Genomic DNA, 19,819 nt, shown 5'->3' on the forward strand with positions numbered 1-19,819 from the left:
TCTAAAAACACATTTGAAATATTTTTGGAACCGCTCTATTTGCCAAGCTTGAGCCTCTCTCCCATTGTTGTAAAGTTGCATCTTTTTCTACAAAATACTATCATGGTCACTGCTCAAAGGAGCTATCATCTCTAGTTCCATCAACTAAAACTCATTCTCACTTAATTCATCATTCAGCAAAGTCTTATTCTTTTACTGTATCTGCCCTTGCATTCTTGGAAAAACTTTTTTTTGTTTATTTTTTTTCCCTGCACATCAATCCTTTAAAACTCTCTCCTATCTTCATGTTTTCTTGACTCATAGAACCTACAGCTTTTTAAGTCTTCTACCATTTCCTTGCTATTTAACTATTCATTTTTTTAACTTAATAGTGGTTGCTTGCAGCCTTGTTGGGAGTAAATGAGAATTTTAAAAAAATACCACTGTGTGTGTGGTTTAAAAAAGGGCCCATTCATTTTGTAAAACCAAAAGTAAATTATATGTTATCATTAAACTACAGATGTCAAAAAAATTTTGTCTTTTTAAAAACGATGGAAGTCAATTAATGCCCTAGTGGCATGAGAAATGATGTTTAGTACCAAATTTCAACAATAAAACATGATGGAGGATGTACAATAGTTTGAGAAATTTTCTCTGCACAAAGAGTTGGTCCATTAGTTTAAATCAACAGCATTATGAATGCTTCTACTTACAAGGATTTTTGTAAAAACTATTAAAGTTATATATTAAAAAAGCAATTTTGCAGAATTGGATAATTCAGCAGGAAAATGACCCCTAACACACATCCAAATTGCTGAAAACAGTGGTTTTGTGCCAAGTGTGAGAATTTTCAGCTTTCCATCTTAGTCAATAGGATGAATCCAATAATACTTATGGAAAATGCTAGATTGTTAACTTTGAAAGCATACATTATCAAATCATTAAAAAAAATGAGATGAAGTTCTACATGCTTGTATTAATTGAATTAAATCCACATTGTTTCACAACTTTTATTTCTATAAAGAGTATAATTAAAAGTTATTAACATAAAAATTTAAGTCTATTATAGAACATTCTTATAGCATAAAGTGGCCAGAAACCTTGCATGTTTGTGAATGTATTTATAATCAAAATTGCTACATTTACTTTGCACATGTAAATGTAACAATTATAATTATAAATACTTTCACAAACATAAATAATATTCTTTTACTATATTGTTTTGTTTCTATATATCTTGTATTAACATCTCATAATGATTAAAAATCGTTATTCTATTTTTTTAATAAAGTAAAAAACATCAATTGCCAGAAACCTTTCTATGCCACTGTATCTGTACACACACATACATATATGTATCTATATATATATATATATATATATATATATATATATATATATATATATATATATATATATATATATATATATATATATATATATATAAATAGATAGGGGAGAGTGGGGAAAAGCGGGACATGGGAAAAGTGGGACAGTCTTAAATTTCTAATTAGGAGTGATGCCTAAATACTGTTATTTAATGTGAACAATCAAATTTCTTCACTTCTATTTAGCAGAAACTGCTTTGTTTCCCTGTGTGCGCTAGAAGCCCTAATTTTGAAAGGTATCTTAAAAAACTGTTTACATTGGGGTGAAGTGGGATAGAAAAAGAAACATTTATGTCCCGCTTCTTCCCATCGCCATTTGATTATTTTAATTGATGAAAGCTCTTGAACATTTTTATGTCAATTAGGTGATTTTATGATTTTATCATTCTCTATTTAACAATTTGTATTAAAATGTTGTTTTAAATTTATTTGACCCACTTCTACTCACACATGTCCCACTTTACCCCAATGGCATGATTTCTCTAAAAGCAAAAATTTATATACTTTGTTATAATTGGCTGGAAACCTTAGGGGATTGAATTGGTGTCTAAAAAGAAGGTTTATTCATAAAAACTTGTTTGGTTCAGTTTATACATCAAGTAAAAAAGATATTGCAATTACCCTTAAAAAAAATTTGTGTCCCACTACTCTCCACTACTCTCACTCCTCCCACTACTCTCCACTCTTCTTTTTATTTAACACTGTGTTTCATCAATAAAGACTCATCAGAAATGCTCATCAGAATCATCAGAAAGATTCATCATTTCTGATGAATCTTTATTGATGAAACACAGTGTTGAATGAAAAATATTATTGTTAAATGATTTTCTACTAATTTATATATATATATATATATATATATATATATATATATATATATATATATATATATATATATATATATATATATATATGTATGTATGTATGTATGTATGTATGTATGTATGTATAAATATATATACATACGTGCACACACATTTAGTTATATGTATACATTTATTTACAACAGATCAGTTACAAAGTATGGACCAGCATGAACTTGATGATATATTAAAACATTATCCTGAAATTGTTTTTGCTCGCATTTCACCACAACTAAAGTTGATTATTGTTGAAGGGTGTCAGCGTTTAGGCTCAATTGTAGCAGTCACAGGGGATGGTTTAAATGATTCACCTGCTTTAAAGAAAGCTGATATTGGTATGTTAACTAATAACTTTGTTTTGTAATTAAGATACCTCTTTTTGTAATTATGGTTAACCTTTCAGTTATAAAAAATATATATGAACACTTTTAAACTAAAGAAGTTTTAGTAACCAACAAATCCCGGTAATTAATTCTTTGTAATTAATTTTTTAATTAGATGTTTGCTTAAGTGCACTTGTATGCATCTAAATAAAAGATTATTTAGATGTGTGCATAAAAAAAGTTATTAATAGCTTTTTATATTTTTTTGGTACATCATTTTATTATATTCATTATAAAAGTATATACTCATTCTGATTTTAAAATTTTTTAAAACCAGAATGAGTGAGTTACAATATTCTTTTATTCTTTTTTTACTTTGCAAATATTATTTTAATGTGAGTGCTGAGTTTTTATTTTATTGAAAGGTATTGCAATGGGTATTGCAGGATCAGATGTATCTAAAGAAGCTGCTGACATAATTTTGTTAGATGATAACTTTGCTTCAATTGTTACTGGTGTTGAGGAAGGGCGTCTCATATTTGATAATTTAAAAAAATCGATTTTGTACACTCTGACTAGTAACATTCCTGAGTTAGCTCCATTTACTATTTTTATCATATTAAATGTTCCTTTACCGCTAGGAACAATCCCTATGTTATGCATTGCTGTTACAAACTTATTTCCTGCTATCTCATTGGCTTATGAATCACCTGAAAATGATATTATGGAGCGCAAACCTCGAAATGAGAGTCATGATCAACTTGTTAGCTCACGTCTAATTTCATTGTCTTATTCAATGAGAGGTGTAATTCAGGTCTTTTTTTTTTTTGTTGTTATTATTTGTCAAGTTAAAATATTAGATATTACAATAGTAACTGTGGGCGACCAAGATGATTTGTGTTGAATTACAAAGACAGAAAGAGATAATGATTAAAAAAAAGTTTAAAATGATGTAAAAATATAATTATGAAATTTGAAAATATTTGAATTTTTAGGATTAAACTTTTAAAGAAAAATATTGTGAGATAAGGAATAAACAGCCAAAATACTTTAGAAAGTGTGACCATTATAAATGAATTACATAAGGCAGTTAGAGACTAAACTTACTAACTGTTAAATTTTAAATGTTTGTTTTTCTGTTTAAATGTGTATGCAAATGATTTGATTAGTTTATATTTGCAGAATTTTTTGGGAAAAAATTGATTTTAATTACTATTTATTATTTTAAAACGCCTATGGTTTTGTATTTTAGACATTTGGTGCTTTTTTGTGTTACTTTATTGTTTTGGGTGATAATGGGTTTTGGCCGTCAAAGTTAATTGGACTTCGAAGTAGTTGGGATGACATAAATGTAAACAGTCTTGAAGATTCTTATGGCAGTGAGTGGAACTACTTCCAGCGAAAAGAGTTGGAATATACTGTCCATACAGCTTTTTTTACTAGTATTGTTGTTTCTCAATGGGGTGATCTTCTTGTCAGTAAAACCAGACATTTATCTCTATTTCAACATGGAATGAGGTTGGTTTATAATAACTGTTCCTAATTTATTTAATAAAATGATTAAATATGTTTGATTTTTAATTAATAAAAAAATTCAAAAAAAGAAATAAAAATTTTAAAAAGTGATTTTATATTATTAATGAAATAACCAACTTAAATATTAAGCAAAAGGGACATTTTTATTAAACATTATTTTCAAAACATGTTAAGCTCCAAGAGTCCTTGAGAGTTCTTCATATAGGAGGTAAAAGTTAAGATTAATTGTGGTATCTTAAAATCTTTTAAAAATTGATGGAAATTACACATAAAGTTTACTAACAATTGTGTTATAGAAATTTTTTTGTACTATTTGTACAACTCACTCCATAAACTTTATTTTTAGACTATAAACTTAAGTTACAAATTAAGTCAGTTATATAGTAAACTAAAAACCAAAAAAAAAGCTATACATTTTTTATAAATGCATACTTCTAATTTGCTTTATAGGTATCTCTTTTTTTATATTTAATATTATATCTAATTCCTTTTCACTCTTATTCTTTCCTTTTTTCCTTCTTCCAAAGTTTTAATAAGAGCTCAATAAAATAAAACTTTTTATTTTATTAATGTTTTTTTTTTATAGTAAAGATTCCAGGTTAATGAAAGGAATTTGTGAACAAAATAATTAACAGTACAACAGTTGTATTAAATTTGTATCTAGGTATTCAAAAAATTTTTGTTTGCAATTATATTTACATGGTGTTTCTATTTTATCATCAAACAGAGCACATCTAAATTTTGATGATAAAAACATTGACAATGCTTTAATAAATTTGCATGTAGTGTTGATTATCTTGAATATTAGAAATTCCAGAAACAACTTTTGTCAGCATACTATTTACAATTTTTTATTTCTGATGTTTAATGTGTTTAACAAACAAAATCAACTCCTTTTGGCCTTTGTCTTTCTGTGTTGTTGTGATGAAATACTCTAATAAAGTAATTGTTTATTAATAAAATACTGCAATGAAGATATTAACAACAAATTTGAAAATGTTTTGATTGCTATATTTTAAAAAATATTATGCTATAAAATTTAAGCAATGCCTTATTTTAAATTGTAATGTCATCTAATATTATCCGCTACTCTGTGTATGCATTTATGTCAAATCCACCCTATGACAAAGTACCATGCTCAACTTGTTTCTCTTCGGCTTTGTTTAAAAAGGTTTGTGTTTTAGAATTTAAATTCACATATATATATTTTGCATAATTAAGTTTTGATTTAAATTTCAAAACTTTATACTTTGAAATTTAAACCTAGACACTTTTTAAAAAAAACAAACAGAGAATAATTAAAATGTTTGAATGTTAATCTGTGAATGTCTTTAAACACATTTTTCAAACAAAAATGACATATCAAAAAATATAAAGCTCTAGTGGAAAGTGTAAATCAAATCATTAGCTGCAAACTAAGTTTTCATGTGAATTCTGAAGGAATCTATTTAGATACAAGATTTTCAGAAGCCAATAATTTGTTTTATATTAAAAATATCCATTAGTGTGTACCACATTTTTAATGTATTTTTGTCCCAATATACTGCTAATGAAATGCTGTTCAATTAGTTTTTATTATTTTTATTTTTGCTTAATTTTTTGATAGTCTAAAAATACTTAATATTTCAAAGCTATCAGTTATTTAATAAGTTATTTAACATTTTTTAATTTAGCAACTGGTTTTTGAACTTGGGTTTACTTTTTGAAACAGCTATGACTTGCTTTCTTCAGTATACACCTGGTTTAAACACTGGCTTAAATTTACGTCCAATTAGATTTGTTTATTGGCTACCAACTCTTCCTTTTGCATGTTTAATTATATTTCTTGATGAGATAAGAAAATTACATATACGCCATTTTCCTGAAGGTATATTTTCAAAAAGTATTAGATTACTTTATTATACAATTGGGTACCATTTTATAAGTTGCAGTAGATTAGTTACAATATTGCAGCTAGTGCACAATATGTATTTTATACATTAATTCATTTTTGTATTATTTAAAAAAAATTTTGACAGTTTGAAAATATATATAATATAACAGAATTGCTGATTGGGGGTAATTAGATTCAGAAATAGTATCTTTGTTTTCAAAGTTATTAATGCTCAATAATTACAAATGTATGTTTTTAATGAGGATATTTTTTAAGAAATCTGTGAAAGGTTGTAAAGATGAAAATATAAATGACATGCAACATACTGGGTAAATAGTCTTATTTAACCTTTGGTACACGCACAAAGAAAAGGATGACAGAAAAAAAAGACTTTATTTAGTGTTAATAGCAACACTTATTATTTAAGAAACCCAATAAATTATAAAAAAATATTTTTACCCAAGCTTTACAAGTAATTTGAAAAAGCTTTTGAAGTAGTTTCATAAACATTCAAGGCATAATTTGAATGCGTTGTCGTCATTACATTAACAATCTAAATTTCCAGAGAAGACCTTTAACTATTTACCATGTCATAGCTATGTGTCATAGCTATGAGACTAGCAGACCTGATATAGCTGCAATAAGACTATGGGTGATAAAAGGGTTTGTTATTCTATATTCAAGTAAAATTTTTGCTTGAATATAGAATAATAAACCATTTTATCTTTTTAATTTTTGGAACATTGGATAATTTTTTTTTTTAAATAGGATGGAAGAGTGAATAACATTCACTGTAAACTATGTTTTTAAATGACATGTTCAAGAGAGCATTTTGTACTTCAACTTCTGTTCAAAATGTCAGCCCTTAGAATTTCCTTGATTAAGAGAAGTTATAAATTATTTAATGAGAATAAAAACAGTATTTGCAAAAATTAAACTCAAATGGGGAGTAGGGGAAAAAGTTGAATATGTTGAAGATTATCCCATACAGGTGGTAAAAAATGTATTTTTTCTAATATGTCAATAAATATAGAACTTTTGTAAAAAATTTGGAGTGGTGCATATGCTGCTCTTCCTTTCTTGTATACATGTGCCTGGCTTCATAAATGCTTTTATTAAAACATGAAGATATAAATGCTTATAAGCAAAAATAAAACTCCTTTCTCTGTCTTCTTGATATATTTCAGAGGTACTAAAACTGATTAAAAATGAATGTTAAAATTAAACTAGGTTATTCTTGCTGATAAAACAAGGCATTATTATAATTAATTTATTATAGCATTATTTTTAGCTCACTAATGTTCATTTGACAGGTTAGGATTCATAGCCATATTTTGTTGCATGCAAGTTTTTCTATTTCCTGATTCGTGTTTAAGAATTTTATTAACAGCTTTTTATCTCTTTTAACGCTTTTTTAACTCTCTTTCAATTTTATTTTGGCTGCAAAGAAATGTTTGCAATAAGTTTTCTGAAATAAGAATTACATGCTGATAATCTCACATTTTCATTTTAAAGTTGAATAAGGATGGGATTGTTCAAGTTGTGCTATCACTCTTCTATCCAACTATGCTTCATTTTGATTTGGAATAAATTAGTAAATTGATCAAAAAACTTAAAAATTAATTCTAGGTTTTAAGGTCATTTTCCCTAATGCTGCCTGATATATTTTATAGGCATTTTTCTGATTCGAAGACTCTTTTTTTATTTTCTAAAGAAGTTCAACAAGGCCAGGACTTACTGATAATGGCTTGAAACTGTAATTTTTTTTATTTCAGTAAACTTTACAAGCAACTTCCTCATGGGGTTAAAAAACCCTGTCTTACCATCAAATTCTTTTATCAAATGTCAAAAGCAAAGTTCATTTGTGAAGAGAACATATTAGCCATTCTTTTTTTCTTTTCTAAGTTCTAAAAAATGGATAAGATCTCTATTATGATCTCCATTATGATCTGATTTTTAGCTGTGCTATCATAACTAAGTGTTTTTAGCTTCAACGCCATGCAAAATAGACTATTGAAATATTTCATTCACAATATTTTCAGAACGTTTGATTTTACATTTTTACATATTTCCTCTTTGATTAAATGATGAAGATATTTACCATATTCATCAGTCAAAGTATTGACCTTGCATTTTGACTAGAGAATAAATTTTTTTATTTTCTTCATTAAATGTGGTTTTGTCGCTTCTTCTATCAAAAAGAACAAAAGAAACAACAGAAAAATCTATTCTCTCCAATTATTTGACACTTTGGTATAACTTTATCTTTGACTTTTTGTACATTATTTATGTTCTAACTCACTATTAAAACACTTTTCTTTATCATTTTTACATTTTTATAAAAGCTCTACATCTAAGTCATGTTTCTAGTCATTCAAATATAGGTATTTTCAAATGGCTATTATTTATCATTCTCTATTCTTAAAACTTCTGCAAATTATGTTCTTTCTCATTTGTTTGCTCAATTGTTTGTCACATTCATTTACTACTTATAAAAAATAAAATTTTTTTGACCTATCACAACTTGAGCTTTCTTCCTCTTTTTTATTCTTTTGCAATTGGAGGAAATTCTTGTTGCTTTTCACACTTTCATTTGATGCTAACCCTTTTTCCTATCCCAGACAACTACATTTAATGAAGAAAAGAATTATTGCAAATTATCTTCTTTTAATTTGACTATAATGTTGGTGGTTTGAAATAAATAATCATCAAAAAAATAACTTTTTAATTGATTTCTGTTCTACTTTCTTATCAACTTAACTCTTATTGATTTTTTTTTTTTTTTATATTATAAGTTATTTCCACAATTTGTTATTTGTTCGAAAAATTGCTAATGATGACCAGTTTAGTTATATTTAAAGCTTTTTTAAGTATATTTATAAGATCTAAATGTTAAGCTAACAGATAAATGGGTCAAAATGCAGAAAGCGAAACAACAAAGTAGCAAATAATAGTTATAAAGGATGATTTCAGAATCAGTAACAAAGAAATAGCAAAAATAGTAAAAAATTCAGAGAATTGTGCCAGTAATACTCATCCAATCTCATGCACAATCAAGAATGTTAAAACAAACTATGGAGTGCAAAAAGTCTTATGTTTTATCAAGTATGAGCCAAGCCAAGGTTGTGTTATTATGAACTTACCAACGCATTCAACAAAAATGGTGAAAAATGCCTTGCTTCAAACACAGTTAAGAACGTTTTACTTAGGAAAAACATGTGTTTATGCAGTTATTAGAAAACTCATGCTGATTGCCACAGGGGCGGATCCAGGATTTTTTTGTGTTTGAGATAGCTAACTTCCAGATATGGAGCAAGCTCCAAACATTTACATGTTTATACTTATGTCAAATAAGAATGCTTTGAAAAAAACTGCCGTGATTGGAGCCTGGGAACAAAAAAGCCCCAAAATTTTTGAAACCCCTTCAAATTGAGGGGGGTTCAAACTTTATATGATCATAATTTTTGAACACTGAAAAATTTTACAATCAAATTTAAAATTTATTGATGAATATAAGTCTAGTTAAGAATAGTACAAAAAACATTTTATCAACTTTTTGCTCTCACATTTAGGGCTTAGGGGGCAAAAATTTTGGGGCATTTTTTCCCCAGGCTCCAATTACCGCAATTTTTTGCAAAGCATCCTCATTTGACATTAGTATACACATATAAATGTTTGGAGTTTGCTCCATATCTGGAAGTTAGCAAAGACCAAAAAATACTGGATTCACCCCTGGTTTGCCAGAGATCAGCTGACAAAATTTGGGTGGTGTAAGGAGATAATCGATCTTTTGAAAAGTGGAAGCAATTAATTTTTTTTTTTTTTTGGTAAAAGTAACTTTGAAGTAATAAATAAAAAAAGCAAATCTTCTTGTTAAAAGTTTTAAATCTAAAAAGTTTAAGTAATCACTTTGTTGTTCCAAGGTTGCAAGTTTCCAAGTGGACTTAGATTAGTATTTAGAGCAGCTTTAATTTTGAGTGAGTTGGTATGTGTAATATTTATAAACCACATATAAAGAGACGCTAGAGAACTAAATGATTCCTCAGTAGATGTAATCAGTAGATTGATCAAAACAAATTGTGGTAGTTTCAACAAAATTTGATGCCTGCCCACACAGTTCATACGGTCAAACCATGAATGAAAGAAAATAAAATAGGTTTATTGCCCTGATCAGCTTGGTAACCAGATTTGAATCCAATCTATTTTATTTAGGCTTGGTTAGACAAAGAATTAGTCAAGATCTATTAACAGATCCAAATTCTGGTGATCTTTTATCATCATTCATATGGATATAGTACTTACAAAATGTGTCCTGTATTACTTGGTTTCTAAATCATTTTAATGCCACTAAAACCTAAGTATGCTTACAGCATTCAATTTTTTTTAAATAATGTAGAAAAGCATGTTAAATTGAAATAAACAAGAGAGTAAAATTTTCCACCAAATTGTTACATAGCTTTGTGCATCAACCCTTTATTAAATCGAGAAAATAAAAATGTCATTAATGGCAACATATGACCAAAAAATATACAGTACAAATGCAATTTCACATTTATTATTTTATTGTAGTAATAATAAATGTTAAATAAATACAGCCTGCAGTCAAGAGAAGTTTTTAGTCAAAAGCAAAAATGTTTTTTTTTTTAAATCTAGACATAAAATTCAATTTAAAATTTACATTTTAATAGAACTTCATCAACCACTGATTAAGTGTTATTTTTTTCTGTAATATCATATTTGCTGCATATAGATAGGGTAAAAAGTGAGCATTGGCTAAATAAATAGTTGATTTTTTAATCACCCAAGATAAAACAAAAAATCTTTGCTGCTGAAGTTAAATGTTTTAAATTATATTTGTCCTTCTTTTTTTTCTGAATACTTGTTCTTTTAATAATTTTAGTATCAAAAGTTTATCAAGTTTCAAATTGCTGTCTGAACTTCATCTTTTGATAAAACCTTGAACTTATGTTGCTGTTATACATCATTCGCTAAGTGTTTACCATGAAATTCGTCAATGAGTGTTAAGTTATTAACATTCAAGTTATTAGCTTGCTTGAATTTCTTTGCACCAGTGAACAGTGGGCTAGAGGTGAACATAACCCTTCAAAACAAATTTCTTTATTGATGTAATTTCTTTTTATAAATGTAATCTAGAGACCCCCATAACTCTAAGACTGATATCATTTTCTCCCTACTATGATTTTTGTGCTCAGTATATCAATTTTACCTCGAAAATGACAGTATTTTACCTTTCAAATATTGGTGAAAATGAAAAAGACTCATAAAAAAAGATATATGAGGCCAGTAAGACAGTTTTACAACATTTTAATTTCTTAACAGTATCTATTAATCCATCAACATCATATATTGAAATAAGACGAAAAAATGTGAAAATTTATTTTTTATGCTTGCACTTTTTCAAAATGTTTTATAATAAGACCCCTTAATTTGCGTAACCTTTTTTTTACACTTGCCTTTTCATATGCAGAAAAAACGAGGCTGCACATCTGATCAACTTTAAATTTCATTCCATATAAAGATAAAATTTACAACCAAATTTTCTGAGCTTAGCTGAGCGCAATTGGTGCTTAGCTTTTTATCATAAATGATATCTAATCATAAATTTTGCTTTAAAAAACTGAAGAAGACGCATAAAGAACTGTTTTAGATTTTTATTCATTTAAATCTTGTTAAAATCTTTTTTAAATAGCACTTTTAATGTTGTTTTGGAAAGTTATGGAACCATGTGATTTTAGTTTATTAGTTTTTTTATTAGTAACTACTTTTTTTATGTTTAAGCGTTTTTTTAGTGTACATTTTTGTGGATTATTGTATTGAGTTACTTTTATGTGAACATGTAAAAATATAATTTATGAAAGAGAAGATTTATTATTTGTATTTATGTATGCAAAGTGTTTTTATTTTTGTTAAAAGAATAGTTTAGTAAATAGAAATTAGTTTGTTTATGAAAAAAAAGGATTTTTAATTTCTCGTATTAAAAGTGAGAAAAGCTACATAATCTAATACTTTTAGTTTTCATGTTGTTAAAGCGACTTTTCTAAAATGCCATTTTCACTTTAAAAATTGTACTTTAAATGGGTCAAATATGTTTTGTTCATTTAAATAACTCTCCAAAAATGGAAAAACAATAAATTATTTGTAAAGGGTGAATGTAATGGTCATTTCATTCGCCCTAATATTATTTTTTTACAATAAAACAACAGAGATCATTAGACAATGAAATTCTCCAGGCCCTAGACAAACTAATCTTATGATGAAAATGCGTTGCAGCTACAATACTTAGGTGTCCAGACTAAGGAGGAGTCAGAGAAAAGTAAAAGACTCCAATTAACCTGAAAAGGCCAAGGAGCTCTTGATGTACTTACATATGATGTATTATCACCTAGATTCTTATAAATATAAAAAAAATTATGTTAATAAAGTTTAATTTTATTGAACGTTTTATGTGTATTTTTAGAATATCAAAGAAATTAAGTACATAAAATAAATAAACATAAAGAAAGTACCAATTTGACAACTCATGACCACACCTCCTGGAGACCAAATATGCCCAGATTTAAATTCTCCGACCTCAATTACTTATATTTAGACATACAACTGTTCCATTTGATTGAAAAACAATTGGGGCACCCCAGGACCACCCTTGACCACCCCTAAAATGACCACCTGTACGGTAATGACCACTCCCATAAACCAAATATCCCTAGATTTGAATTCCCCGATCTTAACCACCTATATTTACATACAACATGTCCCATCTAATTGAAAAACCGTCGGGATATCTCAAGACCACTCTTTACCACCCCTAAAATGACCATATGAGCGGTAATGACAACTTCTAAAAACCGAATGTGCCCAGATTTGAATTTCATGACTGCAATTATCTATATTTAGACATACAACAAATCCCACCTAATTTAAAAACCATCAGGATATTCCAAGACTACCATTGACTACCTCTAAAATGACCACATGTGTGGTCATAACCACTCCTGAAGACCAAATATGTCCAGATTCGAATTTCCTCACCGCAATTACCTATATTTAGACATACAACATAACCCATCTTATTTAAAAACCATAAAGCATCCCAAGACCACATTTGACAACTCCTAAATGGTTACTTGTGTGTTCATGGCCACTCTAAACTTAAAATAGAGCTTGAAAATGTAATCCTTGGCCCCAAAAACCCCTATAAACATGTATCAATATTATGTATCATATAAGAAAGATTTAAAAGATGATAATAAAGCTTTAGTAACATTCAAATCTTTCTTAACCAATCATATCGACACTAAACAGTTATCAAAACTCAAACTTTTTAACTATATTTAACCCAAAAATAGTTTTGCCCTTTTTAGATAATTCACTGTGCAGTGACTAGAAACATATTGTGATACAAAATCAGAGTCCATTCTTCTGCTCTGAAATGTTCAAAAATTATTAAACTTGAGCAAGTTCGTGTTTTAAAAATAGCAAGGTCTAGTGTATCTTATTTTTATATTAAGTATTTAAAAATTTACATTATAAAAAATGTTTGTGTCTTAATAAAATACTTTTTATATTTTGTAACCCCCGTATAATATTTTATTAAAAGTTGTTTAATAAATTTTATTTTTATTTCTTCAGGTTGGCTAAAAAAGGAAACATATTATTAAACTTGTTTTTCTATAAACATGTTACTATGGTATTTTTATATGGAGATGTCAAGTTGCTATCTTTAATTGGACACGTAACCTGGCTTTCTCTAAATATTCGGTGTATTTTATTGAATTCTGTGCGATGTCTTTTGTACGTTTTCTAGAATTTAAACTTTTGTATATTGTATTTATAATTGTATTTATATTTTAATAGAAAATTTCATATTTAAAGTTTCACTTTATTTTTGTTTATACTTAAATATATATAAAGGCCAATCACGGCTTTGAAAATTCTTACAATAGCTTAATAAGCCTAAATTGTTTTTTTTATCAAAATTTGATATTTTAGGAATATTATTGTTATTTAATATTTACAAAAACAAAAACCTATTCTAGTGCATCGTATTTTGCTATTATACTGTTACTTTACGTTACTTCAGGGTCGCCGTCAGAGTATTTGGCAATCTAGGCAAACTTGTCTTATTGCTTTTCTCCCCTGTGCCCACGTTAACCCAGGTTGTTGAAAAAAAAACTTCCACAATTTATACAATTGCCCAGTTGAAATTATCAGACAGTAGAAGCAATGAGATTTTATGTAAAGCGGATTCTGGTAATTTTGGAAAAGTCCAAAGAAGCCGAGAAGTGCAAATAGAGGCATAATTACTGCTGTACTCACAAAAACATTTGATTAATCAAATATTTCTGGCAGAAATTGCAGTGTGTGTGTTCACAGCAAAATTTAAACAGGATCTACTGTATTTTGCATTTCGTCACCTCATTTAACTATCTGTGATACCTCTTTGAGACTATAGTTGCTTTGACTTTCTTTGACCAAAAAATACCAGATGGCATGAAGAGATAAATAGTGGCCTCACTCTGCAAAGATGGCAGGGGTGCATCTAAACCCCGTTAAGTACTGCAATTGACGGGGTAAAAAAATAAGTATAAATATTGACATTATGACGTCTACCACCCACCTAATATTAGACTGCCAATCTTTTTATTTTTGTCAGAAAATGTATTTTGAAAAAAAATTACAGTGAAAAAATTATTTTACTAAACTTTCTAATGTAAATCCTACTTTGCTTTAAATTTTAACATCAAAGCATGGCTTGAAATTTGGTTGAGGATGTTCGGAAAAGATTTGAAATTTGAAATTGTTTTGTTAATTTAAAACATAACAACAGTGTTTTAACGATTCGAAGCAAAAGTATAATCTTTGTTTTTTCTTTATATATATATATATATATATATATATATATATATATATATATATATATATATATATATATGTATGTATATATATATATATATATATATATATATATATATATATATATATATATATATATATATATATATATATATATATATATATATATATATTAGTAGAAAATCACTTAACTAAATTTTTTTCCATTTGACACTGTGTTTCATCAACAAAGATTCATCAGAACTCTGATGAATCTTTGTTGATGAAACACAGTGTCAAATGGAAAAAAATTTAGTTAAGTGATTTTCTACTATTATATAATTGCTCTGTTCTTTTAAGAACATTGAGTACTCTATTGTGTAGAATACTTTTTAAAGTTGTTTAAATATATATATATATATATATATATATATATATATATATATATATATATATATATATATATATATATATATATATATATATATATATATATATATATATATATATATATATATATACGGTGGGCGACCAAATTATTAGTTACAGTTTGTTTTTTCACAAAAGCTACAACTAAATATAGATTTTAAATGAATAAATTTGCTTCTACTCTTACATTCTTAAAGATTTTAGTATCAATAATAGTTTTTTACATTTTTTTAATGAAGTTGTAACTTTAGTAAATGATTGTGGCAATTTTTAGCATTGATAAGCTAGAATATGCAAAAACCTGCGAAATACGTCTTTCTGCATATTCTTTGCAAAATTATTATTTGCGCATGTGTAATAAATGAAACTTTTGTCAACTGTTTGATGTTTTTGTGACTCTAACTCATTTTATACATCAATTAGTAGTTTTAACTAAAAATATTTGAACTTTGGTGCCTAAAAATAGGAAAAGCTAAAGATATATCAAGCAAAAAAATTTCATTAATATCTGCTTCATTAAAACATTCAATTCACTCCCAAAGAAAAAATGCAAATTTAGTTATAGTTACTGTGATGACAGTAAGCAGAATTGAAGGTAAACTTGATGAAAAAAAAATACCTGTACTAAGTGCCAGAATTACAAAATGTGGGAGGCCACGCATCACCACCATGAGAGATGAACGGGAAATTCATTACGTTTGTGGCCTCGCATATGGTAAATCCGCCACTGGAGAACGCCTGGGAAGTTTTAAAGCCGATAATTGGGCATAATACTAAAACCAAAAAAAAAATTCTCATAGATTCACAAAATAATCCCTGGCATAATGATCAGGAATTAAAAGCAAATGTAAAGAATTGCATCTAAAGTATGCCAAGAAGGATACAAGCAGTAATTGATGCAAAAGGCACCCCAATGATATACTAAAAAATATTTTGTATTGTGAGTTTTTATAAATATATACTTAAAAATTTATTTAAGCTACTAGCACTAATATTTATATAAAAAGTTTAACATAAGAATACGTAAAAAAGCTTATAATGGTTAATATGATATTTTTTGCAAGTGTAACTAATAATTTGGTTGCCCACTGTATATATCGTGGCTGCAAGTCCATTTTTGGAAAAATTGGCTTTTTTGGTTTAAAATACTTCTAAGGTGCACAAAAGTCATCCCACAAAGTATGGAACCATAATTGATTCAACTTCTGCAACTGAGTAAAATTCAACTATCTTATGTCCTAAAAAAAATAATTAAGAGACATTGTCGCGGCAAAACCAAAAGTCCTTTTTTTGGCAAAAAAAACTTTTTTGGTTTAAAATACTTAATACATATAATAAATAACTGAAAATAAGTAGATTTAATCAAACAAATCAAATCTAGTGATTAAATTTAAAACTTTCAATGTCTTTTTAACAACTGAAACGGACTCAAGATGGTCTAGTTTTGCAGTGACAATTTAATTTGTAGAATTTGGTCATATTTTATATAGTTTTAAGGTATCTTAAGTTCATTTGCTTTAGTGCTTCTTATAAACATAAATTTTTAATTTTTTTTTTGTTAAATTATGAAAAATAATAACATTTTCTATAAGTATTTTAAAACAATTTAATTTATTTAAGAAGATCAAACGCAAAGGTGAATTAAAAACTTTAAACGCCTTTTTCACAGAACAGCAAAAATGAACTTCAGATAGTCTTGTTTTGCAGCGACGGTATATACACTGCCGTGGCTAGTAGATTGGAAGTAACTCCCTCCCCTCTCCCCCTCGAAAAAAAAACTGGTCACTAGGGCCTCAAAATCCTGAAAAAATTGAATTAATAAAGCTCCTTTAATTTGCAAAAGGTCCCCTAAATAACAAAGAGTATTCACGTGGTGAATACTCTCTGTTAGTTTTGGTATATTTTTCAAAGTTATCATTAAAGTAAGTACTCAAATCGACTAATATTACTTTAAGAATATTACATTACATAAATTAACATAAAAATATTTTTATTTCACTCAGTATTTTGTGATTAAAATTATTTTAAGTAATAATAGAAATTTTCGTACTAAAATTGGTTATTTTTTTAGAAATGGGCAAAAAAAAGGACTTATCTCTAGAAAAAAAAAGTGAAATCCAAGCACTTCTTAAAAATACTGGTTTTTCCCAAAGAGGAATCGCCTTCTTGAGTGTCAGTGCAGAATATCCAAAAAAAAATTGTCAACATGGAAAACCTGACTCCAAAAAGGACTGGGAACTGTGGTAAAAAAAGAATTCTTACTCCACGAGGTGAAAGAATTCTTACCAAAATAGTATTGGAAGATAGGCTAGCATCAAATGATGATATCACTGAGAAGTTGGAGAGCTCTGGTATTAAGATGTCCAAGAGAACGGTTCAGCGTCATCTACACGATCTTGGCTACAGCTCAAGACGTCCGGCTAAAAAGCCAAAATTAACGCCAAAAATGATGGAGAAGCGATTAGAATGGGCAAAAAAATATAGAAATTGGACTGAAGACGATTGGAAAACGGTATAACAGATTATTTTATTAAATAATACTTTAAATTTTTTAGATAATCCATGCATTGTGGTCAATGAACCATCGTATAATATTTTTAGGTTTGCTTTAGTGATGAGAGCATGTTCCAAGTCTTATCAAAAAAAGCAAAAGGTTACTTAAATATTTCTCTCCAAAAGGTTGGAGAGAAATATTTAAGTAGCTGTATTATTCAAACCGTCAAACATCCAACCTCGGTGATGATTTGGTCGGTCATTTGTGGGAAAGGAATAAGAAGGCTGTACATTGTTCAAGGGATAATGAACCAGGTGCAGTATAAAAATGTCCTGGAACAAAGATTGTTACCCCAATTGACGGAATGGTTTGGTCCAGAGGAAAACAAAACATTCATGCAAGATGGAGCACCATGCCATACGGCTAAGTCTATCAAAATCTTTTTGAAAGATAAAAATATTCCTTTGTTGGACTGGCCGGGAAATTCGCCGGATCTCAATCCTATAGAAAATGTTTGAGAGCTATTAAAAAAGGAGGTGGCCAAGGAAAATATTACAAACAAGGTGGTTCTAATAGAAAGTATTATAAAACATTGGAACCACAATGCAAGATTGCAGGAAATGGCAGAAAACTGCATAAAAAGCATGCCTAAAAGGGCACAGGCAGTAATCGATGCAAAAGGGGGGTTACAAAATATTGATTGTAACTAAGATATTATATGAATATTTTTTATTAAAGTGTATTTATTCTTATAAAATGGTAATTTTTTATTAACACACAACCTGATTTTTTATTAGAATACGTCTTTGGTAGATAAAATTGTAAAAACTGATGGAAAATCACAATTTTTCTAGAGTTTCTAGAAAAAATGTAGGTAGCCATAATAAATTGTCTTACGACTGTAGGTACACGATTTGCTAAATAGGTAATATATCGTTCACGCGTTGATAAATAAGCCTATTTTTTGTTGTTGTTGTTGTTGTTGTTGTTGTTGTTGTTGTTGTTGTTGTTGTTGTTGTTGTTGTTGTTGTTGTTGTTGTTGTTATTTTTTGAGTTATTTAGAGTTTTTAGAGTTATTAGAGTTTACATTGGTTTCGGAACAAAGTTAGTTTATACATAGTTTTAAATGTTTTGGGGTTAATAAAACTTCATAAAGTTGTTAGTGTTTAAAATCTTTTCATAACGTTTTCAGAGTATTTAAGTTATTCGATTTTTCCACTTGAGTATTTTTAGATATTAACTTGTTATATAGACAAGGACCACGGTACGAAATGGAAAAGCGCGAGAGATTAGTTTTTTTAAAAGGCACGTTGAAGTTTCCCGTTCTTCTGTTATGGTATCTATTTTTAATATTTTGGAAGAAATTCTTTGAAAAGTGAGAAGAAATAAGTCCAAGTTTATATTTGAGCATAAATAACAAATATATTGATTTGATATACATTTTAATGCTTTCAATTTTTTTAAAAGTGGCTCAGCATGCGAGATTCTATCCTTATTAAAAACTATTCTTGCAGCATGTTTTTGTTTTCGATATAGTGTGGTTAGTTTGTTTTATAAGTACCCATGCAACATTAGCGTATATGTAGTAGCTTTGTATAAACGAGAAGAATAGGAACTTTAAATTATCAGGTGACAGTATAGAACTAGCTTTGCAAAGGATATCAATGTTTTTTGATATTTTGGTATTTAATATATTTATATGTGATTTCCATGAAATGTTCTCATCAATAAGTATACCTAGAAATTTAGTTGCTTGGGTTCTTTCTATTTATTTAGTATTTATATTTAGCAAAGGTAAACCGCGAGGTATTTTTATATGGTTAGAATGAAAAAGAATGTATTTGGTTTTTTCTGTGTTTAGCGATAATTTGTTAGATTTTAACCAACTGTTTATTTTTTCAAGTTCAGTATTTGTAGCTTCATAAAGTTCTATAATTGATGAGGATGCATAAAACAAATTAGTGTCGTTTGCGAACATTATGACATCCAATTTACTTGAGGCTTTAGGAAGATCGTTTATGTATATCAAAAACAAAAGAGGTGCAAAAATGGAACCTTGGGGGACACCGCATTTTAATTTG

General features: G+C 27.9%; 1 protein-coding gene across 2 annotated transcripts in view; it reads left to right on the forward strand.

Moving 5' to 3' along the window:
- The window catches only part of LOC100213157 (sodium/potassium-transporting ATPase subunit alpha-like), a 156,692-nt gene extending 142,838 nt beyond the window's left edge, over positions 1-13,854 (forward strand). Inside the window, exons 10-14 of one of the 2 annotated variants that reach the window (XR_010637673.1) lie at positions 2,377-2,565; positions 2,979-3,356; positions 3,806-4,071; positions 5,763-5,956; positions 13,613-13,854. Coding sequence is in view for 1 of the 2 variants with exons in the window: in XM_065793712.1 (XP_065649784.1) it covers positions 2,377-2,565; positions 2,979-3,367; positions 3,806-4,071; positions 5,763-5,956; positions 13,613-13,641 (1,067 nt within the window). In the remaining variant the exon portion in view is untranslated. Of the gene's footprint in view, positions 1-2,376; positions 2,566-2,978; positions 3,368-3,805; positions 4,072-5,762; positions 5,957-13,612 lie in introns of both variants that reach the window. The other variant, XM_065793712.1, reaches the window with a different exon arrangement.
- The last annotated feature ends 5,965 nt before the right edge of the window (positions 13,855-19,819 follow it).

This window comes from Hydra vulgaris, chromosome 03 (assembly GCF_038396675.1).
Source record: "Hydra vulgaris chromosome 03, alternate assembly HydraT2T_AEP".
NCBI classification, from domain to species: domain Eukaryota; kingdom Metazoa; phylum Cnidaria; class Hydrozoa; order Anthoathecata; family Hydridae; genus Hydra; species Hydra vulgaris.